The sequence below is a fragment of the Sardina pilchardus genome, chromosome 14 (genome assembly GCF_963854185.1).
Source record: "Sardina pilchardus chromosome 14, fSarPil1.1, whole genome shotgun sequence".
Lineage (NCBI taxonomy): Eukaryota > Metazoa > Chordata > Actinopteri > Clupeiformes > Clupeidae > Sardina > Sardina pilchardus.
Genome location: NC_085007.1, coordinates 20533734 through 20549713, shown reverse-complemented (window position 1 = coordinate 20549713; position 15980 = coordinate 20533734). Strand labels below are relative to the sequence as shown.

The 15980-nt window shown below is 44.0% G+C and overlaps 2 protein-coding genes across 2 annotated transcripts in view; both read left to right on the top strand.

Annotated features, from left to right (window-relative positions):
• The window catches only part of rimbp2a (RIMS binding protein 2a), a 61311-nt gene extending 57582 nt beyond the window's left edge, over positions 1 to 3729 (top strand). Inside the window, exons 24-25 of the mRNA XM_062554894.1 lie at positions 213 to 377; positions 3035 to 3729. Coding sequence (XP_062410878.1) covers positions 213 to 377; positions 3035 to 3220 — 351 coding nt within the window. The 3' untranslated portion in view covers positions 3221 to 3729. The remainder of the gene's footprint in view (positions 1 to 212; positions 378 to 3034) is intronic.
• A 6284-nt stretch (positions 3730 to 10013) lies between these two features.
• Positions 10014 to 15980, top strand: part of si:dkey-1d7.3 (transmembrane protein 132C) — a 29577-nt gene continuing 23610 nt past the window's right edge. The window contains exons 1-2 of the mRNA XM_062554893.1: positions 10014 to 10100; positions 13876 to 14797. Coding sequence (XP_062410877.1) covers positions 10031 to 10100; positions 13876 to 14797 — 992 coding nt within the window. The 5' untranslated portion in view covers positions 10014 to 10030. The remainder of the gene's footprint in view (positions 10101 to 13875; positions 14798 to 15980) is intronic.

Below are 15980 nucleotides of genomic sequence, written 5' to 3'. Positions count from 1 at the left end.
GTTGTTTATTGTTGTAAAAATGTGTTGTTAGAATTACTCTTAAAAGCTTTAAAATGTTTGTTTACCATGTTGTAAGTCGCGTTGGTTAAAAAGCGTCAGCCAAATGTAATGTAATGTAATGTAATGTAATGTGACGTAAAACGAGCTCCACGCGTGTCCTTCACTGTGCCTTTGACTGGTGTCCCCTGTGCTGTGCCCTCCTCCCTGTGCAGGGTGAGATCAACGGCCACCGGGGCCTGGTCCCCTCCAACTTTCTCGAAGAAGTGCCTGACGACGTGGAGGTCTACCTGACGGACACGCCCCCTCGCGGCGGGCAGCCGGCCGAGCTGGAGGCGGAAGTGGCGCCAGTGCCGCCGCCGCAGGCCGAGGCCAAACGGGTACACCCCTCCTCCTCCTCCTCCTCCCACCGCCGCTGTCAGCGCTAGGCCCTGTGTCCATCCATCCTCCGTTTGAGTTGCTCGTCCTTCGCCGTCTGTGCTGTATTCCTCTTTTTTTTTCTTCTTCTTTTTTTTTCTTGTGAGTGGTCTGTGAGTTAGTTCAGTGGTTGTTTTTTTTTTTTTTCAGTTTTTTTTTTCTGTTATTGTTTTTTTGGTTGGATGTTTGCCTGATTGTTTGTCAGATTGTTTGTTTGTTTGTTCGTTTGTGGCCGTGGTGATGGTGCTGGTGCTGGTCGTGACTTTTTTTGGGAGTCCGAGCCCTTTCTGATGTCTTTTGGAAAGGAAGAAGCAAAGCCTGTGGTGAAATGTGAGGCGCACACAGACACAGACGGCCAACAGACTCACGTTGGGGGGCCACACAAAGTGGGGGTGACATGCGTAGAGCCCTCGCAGAACTCAGAACTGTGGGCGAGCATAGGAAAGAAAAGAAAGACAAACAAACAAAAAGAAAAGAAAAAACGTCATACCTACACTGACAGCTTAAAAAAAGAGAGAAAAATGCCAATGTTTTGCACTGAAACACAAAATCTCCATGTGGATACTGTGTGTGGTATAATCTCATAAGTGCTTTATGAACTTGTCCAAAGGGTCCCTGGTTGGAATTATTTGTTACCTATAACAAGACAACAAAAATTGAAGAGTTCATGTAGGTTGCCATGATTCAGCAAAGCATGCCTTTTTCAAAAATAATCTTGATACCTTTTTCTATATTAAATATGACCGCATACATTGGCCTAACTGTTGTATTTCTTTGAATAGGCTTTGGTTCTTTTGTATATTGCACACTCATATATTATAAAAAAACAAACTCTATTTTTCAGATCAGACTCTGAAAGCAAAGAGACACTGCACAGTGGTCTCGTTACCAAGTTGATTGGTACAAATCCAAGACTGTAATGGTAAAAGTGAAAAGAAATAAATGACTAATTACAAAAATCAACATGTTTCCTGAGAAAGATGTTTTGGTGGTCATCTGTGCTTATGTGTGTATTTTTGTGGTTTTCCCTTTTCTTTTCTTGTGACTTTCTCATATGTGTGGAGTGTGTTTTTTATTGAGACAGTGTCATTGCATCATTGTTGTTTTTTGGTTTCTTTTCTCCTTTCGTTTTTCTTACTCACCTGCTTGGCACAAAATGGAGAGAAACAGAAGGAGATTACTCATTTTTCATTTTGGCAGAACCTTTATCAGCTGTTTCGATGAGCAAGTGGGGAAGTCGGTTATTGTATTTAAGTAGGCGGGGGACAGCTGTGCAAAATTCTATCTAAATGCTGAGTAAACATGGCGGTAATTACAAATCATCAGGAATAGCTTGCTGTGGAGTGTTAATATGATAAAAATAACCCAAGGGAAGTGTAAATTACTCACTGAAGACTTGATTGTGACATCTTTGGTAGTCTTTAATGTAATTATGTCATTTAAACTATATCATAGGGATGCGGTAGTTGCCTTGCACCCACAGACACTCCTCTCTGAGCAGTCTATTTTTGGCTTGTATTAATCTTTTAAAAAGACTTTTTAAGTAGCTCTCCTCAGTCCGTGTTTTATTTATTTTTTTATTGGTGAAGCCTTGAATGTTTATGGAGCTTAGTTGGCCTTCAGGACATCTCCGCTGTCAAGTGGAGGCTTAAGTCAAAGAGCCTGCAGATTCTACTCCCAAGTTCATTTCAGCTTTTATAATGCCATCATCAGAAGCTAAACGGTGCTCTGTGGCATGAGTTTGACATAAACTTTATGTCCTCAGAAAGTTGTACGCACGGTTGCCTCGGTTGCACCAGCCTCATGCCAGGCACAGAGTCCGGGACAGAAAGCAAACCTCGCCATGCAATTATAAAACCTCCCCCAGAGTACCACAGCTGTCATTAAAATATGTGTCTGGGTATGCACTGTATTCTGGTCCAGACGTACAAGTATTCACATGAATGTAAAATAGCTGAGATTCTGCATGGCGAGCGAGCCGACTAAAATGCATTGTTTCCAGTTTGAGTCCCTGACAAATTTGCTCTGCGCATTGCGCACAACATTACGGCCAATGTGATGTGTTTTTAGCTTGCTTAACTGCTTAAGCCATTCCATTACTTTTTAAGGCATCGGGTTGTTTTGGTATTTGTATCAGTTAAGATATTGTCCTAACTATATCATATTAATTTCAGTTTTAAATATATATAAAGCATACCCTGGAACACACAGGCACATTAAGTCTCCATATGACAGATTTGCACTAGTTTCTCGTATGGCTACTTACCTGCAAATATGACACAGAGGTGTACATATTTGAAGAAGCAGCATCAGAACATAGTTAGACTTACCCAAGAATCTCATCTCTGGTTGTCCATCTTCAAAAATGTCTACCCAAAAAATAAGAAATCTCAGTGAGTCATAGTATGAGCCTGAGGCAATGCTGATAAACAAACACACACACATACATACACTCAAACACACTCTCTCTCTCACACACACACACACACACACACACACAGAGAGAGTTGATCAGAGAGATCTCCATCTGCTAGGGCCGATAGGCTTGCTGTTGTGTAACCTGCCTGTTACCGTCCCCCCACTTCTGTCCTCCCCCTTCCCCCCACGGATCTCTCAGCAGGTACCCGTGGAAACGGCCCCCTCACCTGGACGCCCCGCTTCCCCCATCGTGCGCCCGCAGCTTGCCCCCATCCCCATGAGGCCCCTGAGCCCCATACGCGGGCCCCAGGACCTGGCCTCCAAAAAGAAAAAAGGACTGCTCTCGAAAGGGAAGAAGTTGCTGAAAAAGTTCTCCGCTGCGAAATAGATTTTGTTTCTCGTCATCCTCCACGCCAAGTTCATAAATCACGCTGGTACTGACCGCGGAGCAGGATGAGGATGAGCTAAAGGGCGCGCTTGCCAATGTTTTTTGGAATCGGCGTCAAAAAAAAAAAGAAAAAAAGAAAGATCTTGTTACCACGTAGTGCCGATTGTGTGATTGAAACGGGTCAGTTAGTTCCTCAAAAGTTCATTGCTTTCAATCAGAATGTGTTGACGGGGAGATAGCAATGACACGTCGTCCATTGATTCAGTCTTTTGGTTGATGCAGTAAATACTGAGAAGGGTTCAGTGCCAAGATGTGCGTGGATATTTACAATATCTTGGTTTTAAACTGCAGGGATCTTTATGATTTGTGACAAGGGCAGATGTGCAACATATATACAGTGCACACACACACATACACACACTCGTGTGTTCATGGTGAGTGACAGGGCGGTGTGAGCTGATATTGTGTATCAGGGTATGGTAAGATCCATGCTAACAAATCTACGCCAAGAGTCACCTAGACCAGAAAATAACATAGTATAACATATACAGTATATATATATATATATATATCATTTATTATCAATACTTCCTTATATATTTATCTAGATACAGTACCTTCAGTGCAATATACAGCGTCTGTTCAGAATAAAACATTTTGCAGGAGGTGTATGACACTTGACTTTGTATGAGAGGAGGTGTTTTGTGCTATAGTGTTTAGACAGGGTGCTTCAGAGGTCTAGAGCTTGAATGAGTTATACATGCTCTGGCTTAGCAGAGCAGAAACGTTCTCACCATCTCAGTGGCCTTCATCTAAACTAAACTAAACTAAACAAACAAACAAACAAACAAACAAACAAACAAACAAACAAAAAAACTACAATGACCAAGATGCTCTTCTGCTGTGACTGCTGTGCTCTTTCTCCGCCTCGTCCGTTCTCCTCCTCCCATTCAGTCTGTGCCAAGTACCTGCTCTGGACTGTAGTGTGTGGTGGTGGGACTGGCGACTTTTCAATGGGCCATGGCCATGTTTGGTGGAATCCAGCCTCCCGTGTTTTTGCCTTTCAAAAATGCACAATTGTTTGTGTCTCACTCGGTGCGTGGAGAGTGACTGGTCTCTTGTGCGCTTGTGTGGGGTATGTATGTGACTGTATATAGTGTGTGCCTGTGTGTGTGTGCGTGTGAGAGAGAGAGAGAGAGTGTGTGTTTCCATGTGTGTGTGACTCACTGTCTTTTGTGTGTTCATGTTTGTAAATCCGTTTAACAAAGAGAAACCGATATAAAAACTGAACTAGAAAAAAAATGTATCAAAGTCACGTGATCATGTGCTGTGCTGCTAACCTACATAGTGTCACATTTTTTTTGTTCACTGTCGCCAGGTGACGGTCGGTCTTTCTCACTCAAGTAGGAAATATATTTACTCAAAGATGTCTAGGTGTGCAGTACCTTCTGATTTTACAGCGTTTACTCGTTTACATAGTGACCCTTTTGTGCCAACAGAAGTGGCACTCCTGTGCGAATCTGTGAAAGGATGAGATTGGTAAATACTTTGGAAACATATAAGACCCCTGGACATCAGCCTGTTCAGTCCATGATTCACCCCATCCAAAATGGGTGATGTGGCTTGACTACTAGGTTATAGTGAACTAGTTGGTGACGAATCAGAAATCATCCAAACACAATTTAATACAATTGGCCAAGTGTATGTGTTTTCCTCCAACTGAACCAAGATAACTGGGCTCCAGTCAGGTTAGTCCAAATACTCGTGCAATCTGATCAAAACAAAACTGAGCTGAGCTTTGGCAACACTTTCTTTTCGCTGTGTTGAAATCAGAGTGGGTATTTTACTGAGAGAGACCTTTCACAATCAGCAAGGGTGTTATGACCGATGTGATGATTCTTTTGATGTAATGCATATGAAGTTTTGTATATGTTTGTATGTAAATGAGACAGATGTTGCTGAATAAAAGGATGACTGCCAAAAAGTGTATGAAGCATTCAGCTGCCAGTATAGCTTGTACCATTATTTTTTTTGCCAAATCATTATGTCATTTACTTATTTATGTAAAAGAGAGAAAGACTAACTTAATAACTGAGATCTCACTTTATAGTCCATTTGTGGCTGGCAATGGTATCTTAACTGTTTGAGTGGCTGTTGATCTTTTGTACTTTTACTCATTTGTAGATAATTTATTATTAATGTTTATACTTGATTTTTCAGATTGCATTTTTAGTGCATCAGGATGTATTACTTGACAGTGCAAGCAGTATTCATGGTGTTCTCAAGAAAAGTCTCAGTTGCTCGCCCTGTGAATCTAAAGACTACGAGATGAAATCAGTGGAATGTGTCTATGAGTATCATATGCTGTGTGGCTGTGCATGTGTTAATCACACCTTTTCTAATGAAAATAAATTTGATATTTTTCAAGTTGTGTTTTTGTTTTTGTGGCAAATGGCTCGACTCACATCCACTCGAGTCTGAACGTCGTTACACGAGACATCCTGTGTGGGGCGTAAGCGAGCAGCAGGGACGGCGGCGACATCACGGGTATAATAACCGAGGCCGGCGGCGAAAGCCTCTGTGTGGCATCCCGCTCTGCTGTGCCTGACAGGGACAAATGCTCAGCAGAGAGATGAACAATTAGCCAGATTGTTCCAGTGAGCTAATATTACATTCTTTTTTTTTGACACAGATTTATCTCACTGAAGACTCTCTCTCTCTCTCTCTCTCTCCTCCAGGATATGCATCTTCACTTAATCCATCATCTTAGGTATCTCGACAGAGCGAGAGAAAAGAGCTAAATTTGACACCAAAGAGTGTCTGTGTGCTTGAATACCACGGTGATTCAGAGAAAGGACGCCTTCTTTTGATCTCCTTTCTGTGTTCAGCTTGTGACCATGGCCCAAATTCCTTCCGATTGCGTGATTCAGACTCAATGAAATGAGGAAATGGAAATGTCACATTGAGTTGATTTTTTTTTTTTTTTGGAGTCCATCTATTTTCTATTCTTATAATATGTGACATGGGTATTCACCTCATATCAACCTCCCGGCAGTATTCTGAATTCTGAATTCTGGGTAGATTCATGATAAGAATAAATGCAGAATCGATATAAAATGCGGATGGGAGCGTGAACAGATACTGACAGAGGATTATGACCGGGGAAGATGGAGGAGAGTCTGCAACAGCAGTGGATCTCTGCCTCCAGTATTAGAGAGGTGTCACAAAGGGGGAGAGAGAGGGAGAGAGAGAGCCTTTTGGCAGAAAGACGAGTGATGAGATTACAGACATAGATCACAGTGCCCTATGCACCTCTCTGTCTGGGCGTCCTCAAAAGGGGCAGCCCTCGCTCTGTCTCTTTCTCCCTCTCTCTCTCTCTCTCTCTCTCTCTCTCCCTCTCTTTCTCTCTCTCTCTCTCTCTCTCTATCTCTCTCCATTGAGGCCCCTGGGGCTGGAGCATGTTTAAAATTCTCTCCCGCTCCCTTGTGACCTCTCGAGGAGCACCTATTCCTCAGTACAACACACACACATACACACACACTCTCTCTCTCTCACACACACACACACACACACACATACTGTATACATACACACCTTCATCCTCATGCTTTTGTTTTTCACTCCACCTTGAATATTTAGTAGATGTGAGGGAGGCCTCAGAAAAAAAATGGACACAATAACAACAACTACTAAATCTTCATCTTCCTATGACTCCATGTATCTTTTCAGATCTTTTCAGTACCCGTTTTATTATATAAAATACTGACTCACCATGGTCCCTTGTGAACAATTAAATTTAGGATAACTACTTCCTTTAAAGAGCCTGAGACTTTGATCACTCTCAGCCTTACATCCTGTCACACGAGGGATTGTAGGAAACGTTGCCACGACGACAACCTGCAGGCAATGTTTTGTCTTCAGCCGGAGCAACCACCTGTTCTCACGGCAGCCTGCCTGGGTTAGTCAGGAAACAGCGTGATGGGCTTTATCGGGAGCCACTGTTCTCAGCACAGTATAGACATGGATACGTGGAAGTGTCATCATCAAAAAAGAAGTACCATGATCATTTGTAGAGATAATTACATAATTTCCTTTAACTAGTGTACCATATGAAAGGGTGGTTTCACCTGAGATCTAGACCTAGGTACTCTGTTTCTGTCTCTCTCTGCTGCTTCTTCTTCTTCTTCTCCTTTCTAGCCTTCTCTATCGCTCTCCCTGTCTAGTCTTTCTCTCTCTCTTGAGTGATATGCATCAGCATGAAGATCAATGAGTCGCTTTAATCAGTAAGGACTGGCAAGATTTCAAAAATAAGAGAGATGCTCTGATAAAACAAGGGACAGACAAGTGCAGAAAAGATTTAGAGTTTCATTCTCTCCAGTATCCTATCAAATTAAAGGCATACAAGCCTATTTTTTTTAGAAGGAAAAATGTACAGTTAACTATATGAAAGAAGTCACCGATAAGTGAGCAGGGGCTTGCATGTGCCTTTGGGGTATAACGTCATGAGACTGCATGCCTGTGTGGCTTTTGGGCACAGTTGGAATGTAACGGACCCTTTCAAGACCACTAGGAATTAAATAAATCACGACAAATTCAGTTCAGAAAATACAGACAGACACACTGCATGTCCTTCAGATAGTCAGGACAGTTGTTGAGGACACGAGATGTGTATGGCCGTTATTAAGGGTAGAGATTAGCGTGTGCGAGCAAATCACCATATTTGTTTTTTTCCATAAATGAGATTACTGTCCTACATGGATATTGCTGCATGCCAATACAAGATGACCCTTGTCCTGATTTCGCTGGCAATTGGAGGTAAGGAGACTGTAAGCTGACATGACAGAGTTGTCATAAAAGCCTTAGTCAACTTGTACACACTAAATCACTTGAAATATTGAAATGAGACATCAGAACCACCATGTTTTCTCATATGTTTACAGTTCATCGCTGCTGCCAAGCCCTCCGAGTAGGTTGACTGATTGCTGATGGGCCTTGGTAGAGCCTCACTGACACACTGCCAAGCTTTGGATTTTTTCCCAGACATGGCCACTGCCATGCCAGAGGTTTGTAAATTGTGGCATGAGAGTTTGAAGAAGTGCTTGTGTCAAATGCCAGACAGTCACCCTTCATTTGTACAAGTGCTGTCATTCTGCCTCTACAACAGTCCTAAGCACATTCTTACCATTTCAATTCACAACAAATATTCACAACCAAATCAATCATATTGAGACAGCGTTGAAGGGAAAACCATAGCTTTGAGCATAGATTTGGAGATCATAACCATCTTGCAGCATTTTTGAGGACTGCAATTTTGAAGTGCAAGACCAGTAGCATCTCCTCATTCAAAATGCTGGTGTACTCAAAGAGCCCGTTCCAGGCCATGCCACTTGCAAAAGGCCTTCCTGATTTATGCCACCCATTAGCTGCCAGTGACACAGGTGTCCTTGCACAGAGAGATGCGCGGCACTTATCAAATGACCTGACATTAACCAGTGCTTTGACATGCAGAGAGGAGACACAAGAAGCCCATGGAGAGTGAATAAGATTAGCGACATGTTTTTTTTTCTTCAGCCTACTTAACGACGGCGGTTGTGCAGCACCACAGGGTTTATATTACAGCCATCAGAAATAATTGCAAGTCTTCAGACTGCTGGCTCATAATTCACGACTGAGTGCTGAAGGGATGCAGCGGTGCAACAGGCAAGTTAATGGCCAACTCTATAAACACGCTAGTCAGTAATAGCAAGTGTGCAAAATCAGGTGCCCTACAACATCTGAAATATTAGCTTTCCAATGACATCAAAATAGGCTACTGTCCTCTCTCTCGCTCTCTCTCTCCCCCCCCCCCCCCCTCTCTCTCTCTCTCTGCCACCAGGGAGCGCTCTCAGGCCACAGAGGTGTGGATTGTTTTGACGCAGATTTGCTAGTGTCACGCACTTGTCTTGGGAATCACTAGAGAAACACATCTGTCCACACAAGCTGAAATTCTCTTGTTAATAAATGTGTTGTTACCAATGTAAGCATACGTTATATTCAGTTAATCTTAAATTAGGTGATATCCCAAACACTGACTCTCATTTTTAAAAATGACCGGTGAATGAACTTCAACACAAACATTCAACACTGTATCTAAGCACCAACCTGACGTGAGAAATATTTCCCCCAAGAGCTTGCGTTTTAATATTCCGAATCTAACCTCTAAAGCCCTGACCTCTGGTGTATTCCATTTGCTGGCAGCTGTGCCCTCTTGACGATTACGCATGAGACGCTCCACTAATCGCCCGCACTTGGATAGGTTGTTGGTTCACTGTCACTGTCCTCTGAAGTCCACACGCCAATAGTTCTGTTGTCACTGTCCAGTTCTATGCGACACACAGCCAGACAATCTTTTTTGACACCATCGGAGCACGCGTGTGGATCTGGAACTTCTTTCCAACTTTCCATAGGATATGTAGCTATCATTTACAAGGAATAAACACTGCACATTTGGAACTGAGGAGAACCTATCTTTGTAACCTTGCTTTTTTTAGTTTGTTTGTTTTGTTTGTTGTTGGGGGTTTTTTTGCGACGGAAATACATGTCGTGCTGTTGTTGACTTGTCACCTACCACTGAGTTCATTCAAAACATAAAGCCCGTCATTAACATCGGCGCTCTCATCACAGCTGTTTGTAGAAAGTTCCGCGCTCCGTGTTTACTCTCCTGGGTGAGTGTCTTTCGCGCTCCAACGCACTTTGAAATGATCTAAAAGCTCATCCGTACATGGGTGTCCCGTGAGTGCATTTCCTTTCTGGATGCGTAAAGTTGTCAAGATGGCCATGTTTCCCTTTTGGAGTTTGTTGCTGACTCTCACGGCGTTGGCTCTTCCAGCATGCTCTCAAGGTAAGAAATACAGAATGCTAGTTGATCTATTTTGTACAAGTGTAGCCTACTGCTTCCCTGAGCTGTTGTTGTGGTAAACAAGGACATAGCTGAGGCCTTGTGGTTAAATTGAATATGAGATAAACATGAAACATGAAGTTAACCAATGCATGTGTATGGGTTTGTGAACATTGTGTTGCAAACAAAAAGGTCAAACATGTTTTTCATGCATAGATGATTCATGTAACTTATGACTCATAAAAGTAACTTTAATTCATATTTCACATAATTGTAAAACTTACATAGGAATACAAGTGAACACAGGTGGTAGGAGACACTAACCTAACATTAACCTTTTAATGCAACAGAACATCAAGAAAATGAATTATTGCTAGGTTTAAACCACAATCAAGCCCCCGAAAAATAGCAGCTAAAACATAAAACAAAATTGATTACAAAAAAAATGATGTTCAACAAAAGTCAGATGTCAGGACCCCCACAGTGTACTGTACTCTGAGCACCAGCCCTGAGTGGCCAGACAGCCATTTGTAGGGCTATGGCACTGGCTTCCCTTAGGGCCTCTGGCCATTAACCTACATTTCCGCATCACTGTCAGTCACAGAGCGAGGAGTCACCAATGGAGACAGATCTCTCTTTTTCTGTCGCTACTTTCCCCAGGAATATAAGTCAATATAGCGCCTGTCAGCGCAGCCATCAAACTGATTAGCAAGAGAGCTAAGGGACGAGGGCAGAAAAAGCATGCTGTTTGTTTAGAGATAGGCCAGGCAATAAGAAATAAAGGCAAGCCCGCTCTGTTCTGCTGCTGATAAAGACTTGCATCTGAAGTGAGTGGCTCTCTCACCTCTCTGGGGTTTTTTTTTTTTTTTTTTTGAAAGGAAAACGTGAGGTGGGCTGTAAAGCAGGTCGTTTGCGCAAAATGGGGATATGCATAATGAAAGATATCCATCGGTTTCTCCAGGCAAAGGACTTTATATGAATGTGGCCCCGACCTGTCTGCTTGTGTGCCACTCCATCAGATAGTCAGAGAGACTGGGAGGGAGAGCCATTGTTGAGGTGTCTGAATTGAGGAATAGGCCCTGAAGCTGCGAACATGAGGACCGACCAAACGTTCAAGTGATTGCTGTCCCGGTCAAAGTTGAGAGCGTCTTAATTACGGCTTAATGGGGTGTGAGAGAGTGTTTGTCTTGTCATTCAGTCGCACTCTCTGGCTCTCTCTCTGACGCTCTTTGGGGTTTTGATGAAGCTGAAGCAGTCACCAAATGCCCTCCACAGAGTGGGTGTGTTATGTAAACAGAAATCGCAAGGGTGACATCACTCATTGAGTATGACAATGCAGACTATAATTGATGGCATCCATATTCAAATCAGAACATGCTTTGCCATTTGTCCAGATCCACTTCACAAATACAGACGCAGGCTATGTTTGTGTAGATCAAGGGGTTTTCAAATTGGGGGAATGTGAGCCTCAGTGTACATAAAGACAGCTGTGGGGTGTCCTACGAAGCAAGTTAGACAAATCTAGGTTATCTAGACATATCGAGGCTGCACAAAGCCTCAGCTCGGGTATTAAGTTAAGTGATCCTACGACAGCAGGTATGTGATAAATTTGTCAAACCAGGCTTTCAGCTCAGATCTGTGCGCGTTCTCGTGGTTGGGGTGATTTTGACCAATCGGGAAACGTGGAGACGCACAAGACAGCCTAGGTTTAAAAACGATTACTTCCGCATTTATGAGCGGTAGCGAAATCTAGGGTGGTCTTTTTTAGTGTCTAACCTATAACATCAAAAAGTCGATGGTCATCAGATATTGTATGGCATGCATGTCCATAGTAGTGACATATTTGCACGCACAACATACTTAAAAGCGCCTTCGAGATTGAAAATGTTTGCAGAGGCGGGGCCGAACCTGTTCAAAGTGTGACAGATTAGCACACGTGAGATAACTTCGTTGTTCAAGATAATGGATTGGTTAGAATTGGTCAGAGGGCGGTGATATTTCACGATTTGAGCTATAACTAGCACATAACCCGCTCCCGAGCAGGTTTGGTTGCGAGCATAAGATACCATGGTGATCCAGCGACGCTAAAATAAATCCACTTTCGTATGACAGCATACCCTGGTTTTGAGCGCAACATACCTCGCTAAGCCACTAATCGAGCTTCGTAGGACACCCCACTGAGCCGCACATTAAAAAGAAAAGATAATGAACTGAACACATACTTTGTTGACACAATTCCTCTCTGAAGAATTTGTTTAAATGTGGGTGGAGTTGCTATGTAGCACAGACACATTAGCAGATACAATAACAAGTCTGCGTATCCTCTTGGCATACAATTAATGGCTTTTCTGTGACATCAAGCGCTATACATCATTGTTTGACCTACAGGATTAGACGGTAGAGGTGCAGTAAGTATGCAAAGCACTCTATTTTAATGCCCTTTTCAGCTACAAATGAATATTTATGTAAAGGATCTCAACATTAAATGAAGGGAATGCCCACAATATATTAGAGGCTTGAATCGTAGTTTAGTTCAGTCAGTTGTTCGCAAGATAGATGACCTTTTGCTTGGTTCATTTCTGTTAAGACAGATTTTGACATTTATTTGCGTTTGAAAACAGCAACTTCTGTTTGCTTTCTCCTTCCAATCTCCTGTTTCAATGCTATTCTTTTTAATCAGCATCCGTACTGATGTTGCGACAGACAGAGAGATGGTGCGAGACAGGGGGGCGTTGTATATAGATATCTCTTCCTTAGAACTGATTATTGGACTGTCACACGGAACACTCCTTGACAAACTACTTCAAAGACATGCGATGCTTTTCGACCCGGCCTTCAATTTCCAATGTTGCACTTTAGCAATCAGGGAAGTGAAGGCAGAGGATGTCAGCTGGCCTGTCATAAGGGAAAGGTTAAGTGTGTCTCCTCCAGACGGCCCGCATTTGACAAGTTGCTTGTCCAGACACGCCGGAACACCTGACAGCAATGTGTTTATCATTTCCTGTAATTTTTTTTCCCCTCTCAAAATCATTTCCTCCCCCATTCCCTTCCATCCCTTTGCATTGTTGTTTGCTTGGCTGCATGCTAAAATATTAACTAGCAGGACAGAGGCTTCTTGCTTTGGCTGGTGGCAGATGGCTCACAGCAAAGGAATTGCCTTCAGAGCTCAGTGTTCAAAACAAATGAGCTACAATCTACTGGTGATTGGTTCTGGCGTGTGGAACCATTGCATGTCAGCCATTGCAGTCTTTTGATTATCTTCATTTTTGGGAACTTTTTTCCTCAAAAAGGCTTTTTTTAATGTGCATAGACTGTTAGTTACATCTGTTTTGTCGTCATGTTTTGAAAAAATGGGTTTTAAACTTTAAACCGTTCACATACGAATGCCTGGAAATGATGTTTTCTCTTGTGAGAATCTTGCGGGAGTGGAAACTCAAATGATTTTATTTTCATGATGATATCTCAAAGAGTCTGTCAGCTGGTAGCGTGTTCGCTCATTAGGGAATAGAGCCGTGTTTTGTGTAATATCACCATAAGGATATTAGTGACAAAAGTGAAGCAAAGCATGAATGAAACCCTTTGATAAATAATCTGTTTGTCACTTTAGTCTATGTCTCCTGTCCTACTGTATGTTACTCTTCACAGAAACTCAGAATGTTGTTGAATGCAGTGAAAGCGTTCAGAGCATGTACAATGTGTGTGTGTGTGTGTGTGTGTGTGTGCACGTGTTTCCGTATGCCAAACACCCGTGTACATTTTTGGTCTCTCTTCCCCTCAGGCATGAAAGTGGAGGAGCTGTCCGACGACCCGAGGAGCTTTCTCCCGCTCCCCGTCTACCCGTCGGCCAAGTACCAGATCCTCAACGCCCAGCCGCTCTTCCTGAGAGATGCCGGACGCGACCTGATCGGCAACGCCAGCCTGTCGGCCCAGCGGCAGGTCTTCATGCTCAGTAACATCAGCGGCGGTCAGCAGCAGCCGCAGCCGTCCATCAACGCCAGCTACGGGCAGATGTCCGTGGAGAGGGCCATCCCCCAGGAGCTCCTTCAGACGGGCCCCAGGATTCGGGCCTTCATCATGGCCCGCCAGGTGCGCTCCTCTGCCCCCATCATGAGGGTGCTGTTCCACTCTGCCCGGAGCGGTCAGGGCGACCCCCAGAACGGCAGCGCGTCCGGCGAGCCGGGTCCCCGCGGAGGGAAGAGCGGCTTCGTCTGCGTGATGACCTACGCCTTCTGGGAGACGCGAGAGGTGCGGGGAGCCTGCTCGCTGCCCGCCGACGGAGGCTCCTGCCTGGCCCGCCTCAAGCCAGAGCCGGCCTGGTTCGGCCTGGGCGGCGGCGGCGGCGGCAGCAGGGCCAGCCGGGAGAACCGGGGCGAGGGCCAGGCCAGCACGGTGGAGCTGTACTACCAGACCCGGCCCAGCCCCACCAGCCAGTGCTCGCCGCAGGACGGGCAGACGCGCCGCGGGCAGCCCACGGGCACGGGCACGGCGCTCAGGTACGGCGGTGCCGGCGGGGCGCGGATGAAGCGGATCGGCAGCCTCCAGCTCCTGCGCTCGCCCCCGGGGAACCCCACCTTCATGAGGGTGCGGCTGGGAGGCACGGTGGTCATCCAGACCTCGTCCAAGCCCGTCAAGACCACAGACACGGCCACCTTCTACGTCTTCCTGCCCAGTGCCTCACCTGTGGAGCGCTTCATTCTCAGGTAAATTACCTCTGAATCTGAACTAAACTACCCGTAATTTCCGACTATTATACTATACAGTATATACTATTAGTATAAGTGCACCTTATACATTGATTTTGCTAAATTTCTTCAGCTATGAGGCTGATACATGGGAGTAGTTAATATGGCATTTTTTTTTTTTAACTTGCATAAATTACTGTCCTGCGGCTTATATACACAATGCAGCTAATACACAGGAAATTACTGTATGCATAACATCTGGATACATCTCTGCATGCTTATGCTTGTTTACATTTATCAGTAGCTCTAATGCATGTAATGTATGTAGGCCTATGTATGCACACATTATGTATTTGAAATCAAGTTTGGAACATAAGGTGTTGGTGGTACACTGAAGCTGTAATTATGGATGGGGATGTAGCTCCCCGCTCCGCTGTTTACTGTGGTTGGGCAGTTGTGGTCAGACAGTCATAGTGCTGCACTCATTGGCATCTGTTGAGGGGGGAGAGGGGGAGGGAGGTGTAACAGACCTCTAAGGGATTTGCTGCCAGACTAAAGCTTTGTGATTGGTGTGACAGTACAGAAATGTAGACCTGTACCCGTTTCACGCAAGTCCCGTGATGCATGTAAAAAAAAAAAATAAAAAAAAAAAACACTGCACTCAAAAAAATTAGGGAATTGGATTTAGGATTAAACAGCATTCGCTGAAAACAGGATAGACTAACAACCCTTGTTCCTGGAAGGGGATTTTGTTCTCAGGACAAAAATAAAAACCATGACTTGGTTTTCTGTATGGGCATTTAACTTACATATTGCATCTTCATGATAAGCCTATCAGCTGCATGAAACAGAGGAAGATTCAGACAGAGAGGCCTTATGCATTTGGAAAGCTCGTCGCCAGCTAAACGAATTTTGTGGTATCGCTGCCGTGTCTCTTTATATGGCTCGGAGTATCTGGAAGCTCCAGTCGGCCCACAGATTACAGAAATGTTTCTAAGTCACTCTGTGGAATAATGGGGAAATGATTTGGCAGTGTTCATCTTGTAGCGTTGCATTATTTGTCTGAATTTTCCGCCACATAAATATTGCATCAGGCTAATGGAGCAGCAAAAACAAATACAGTACCTAATAACTGCTTCAGTCCTTTGGGCAAAAATATGAACTTATTACACTGGATGCTCTATCGTGGAAAAACACACAG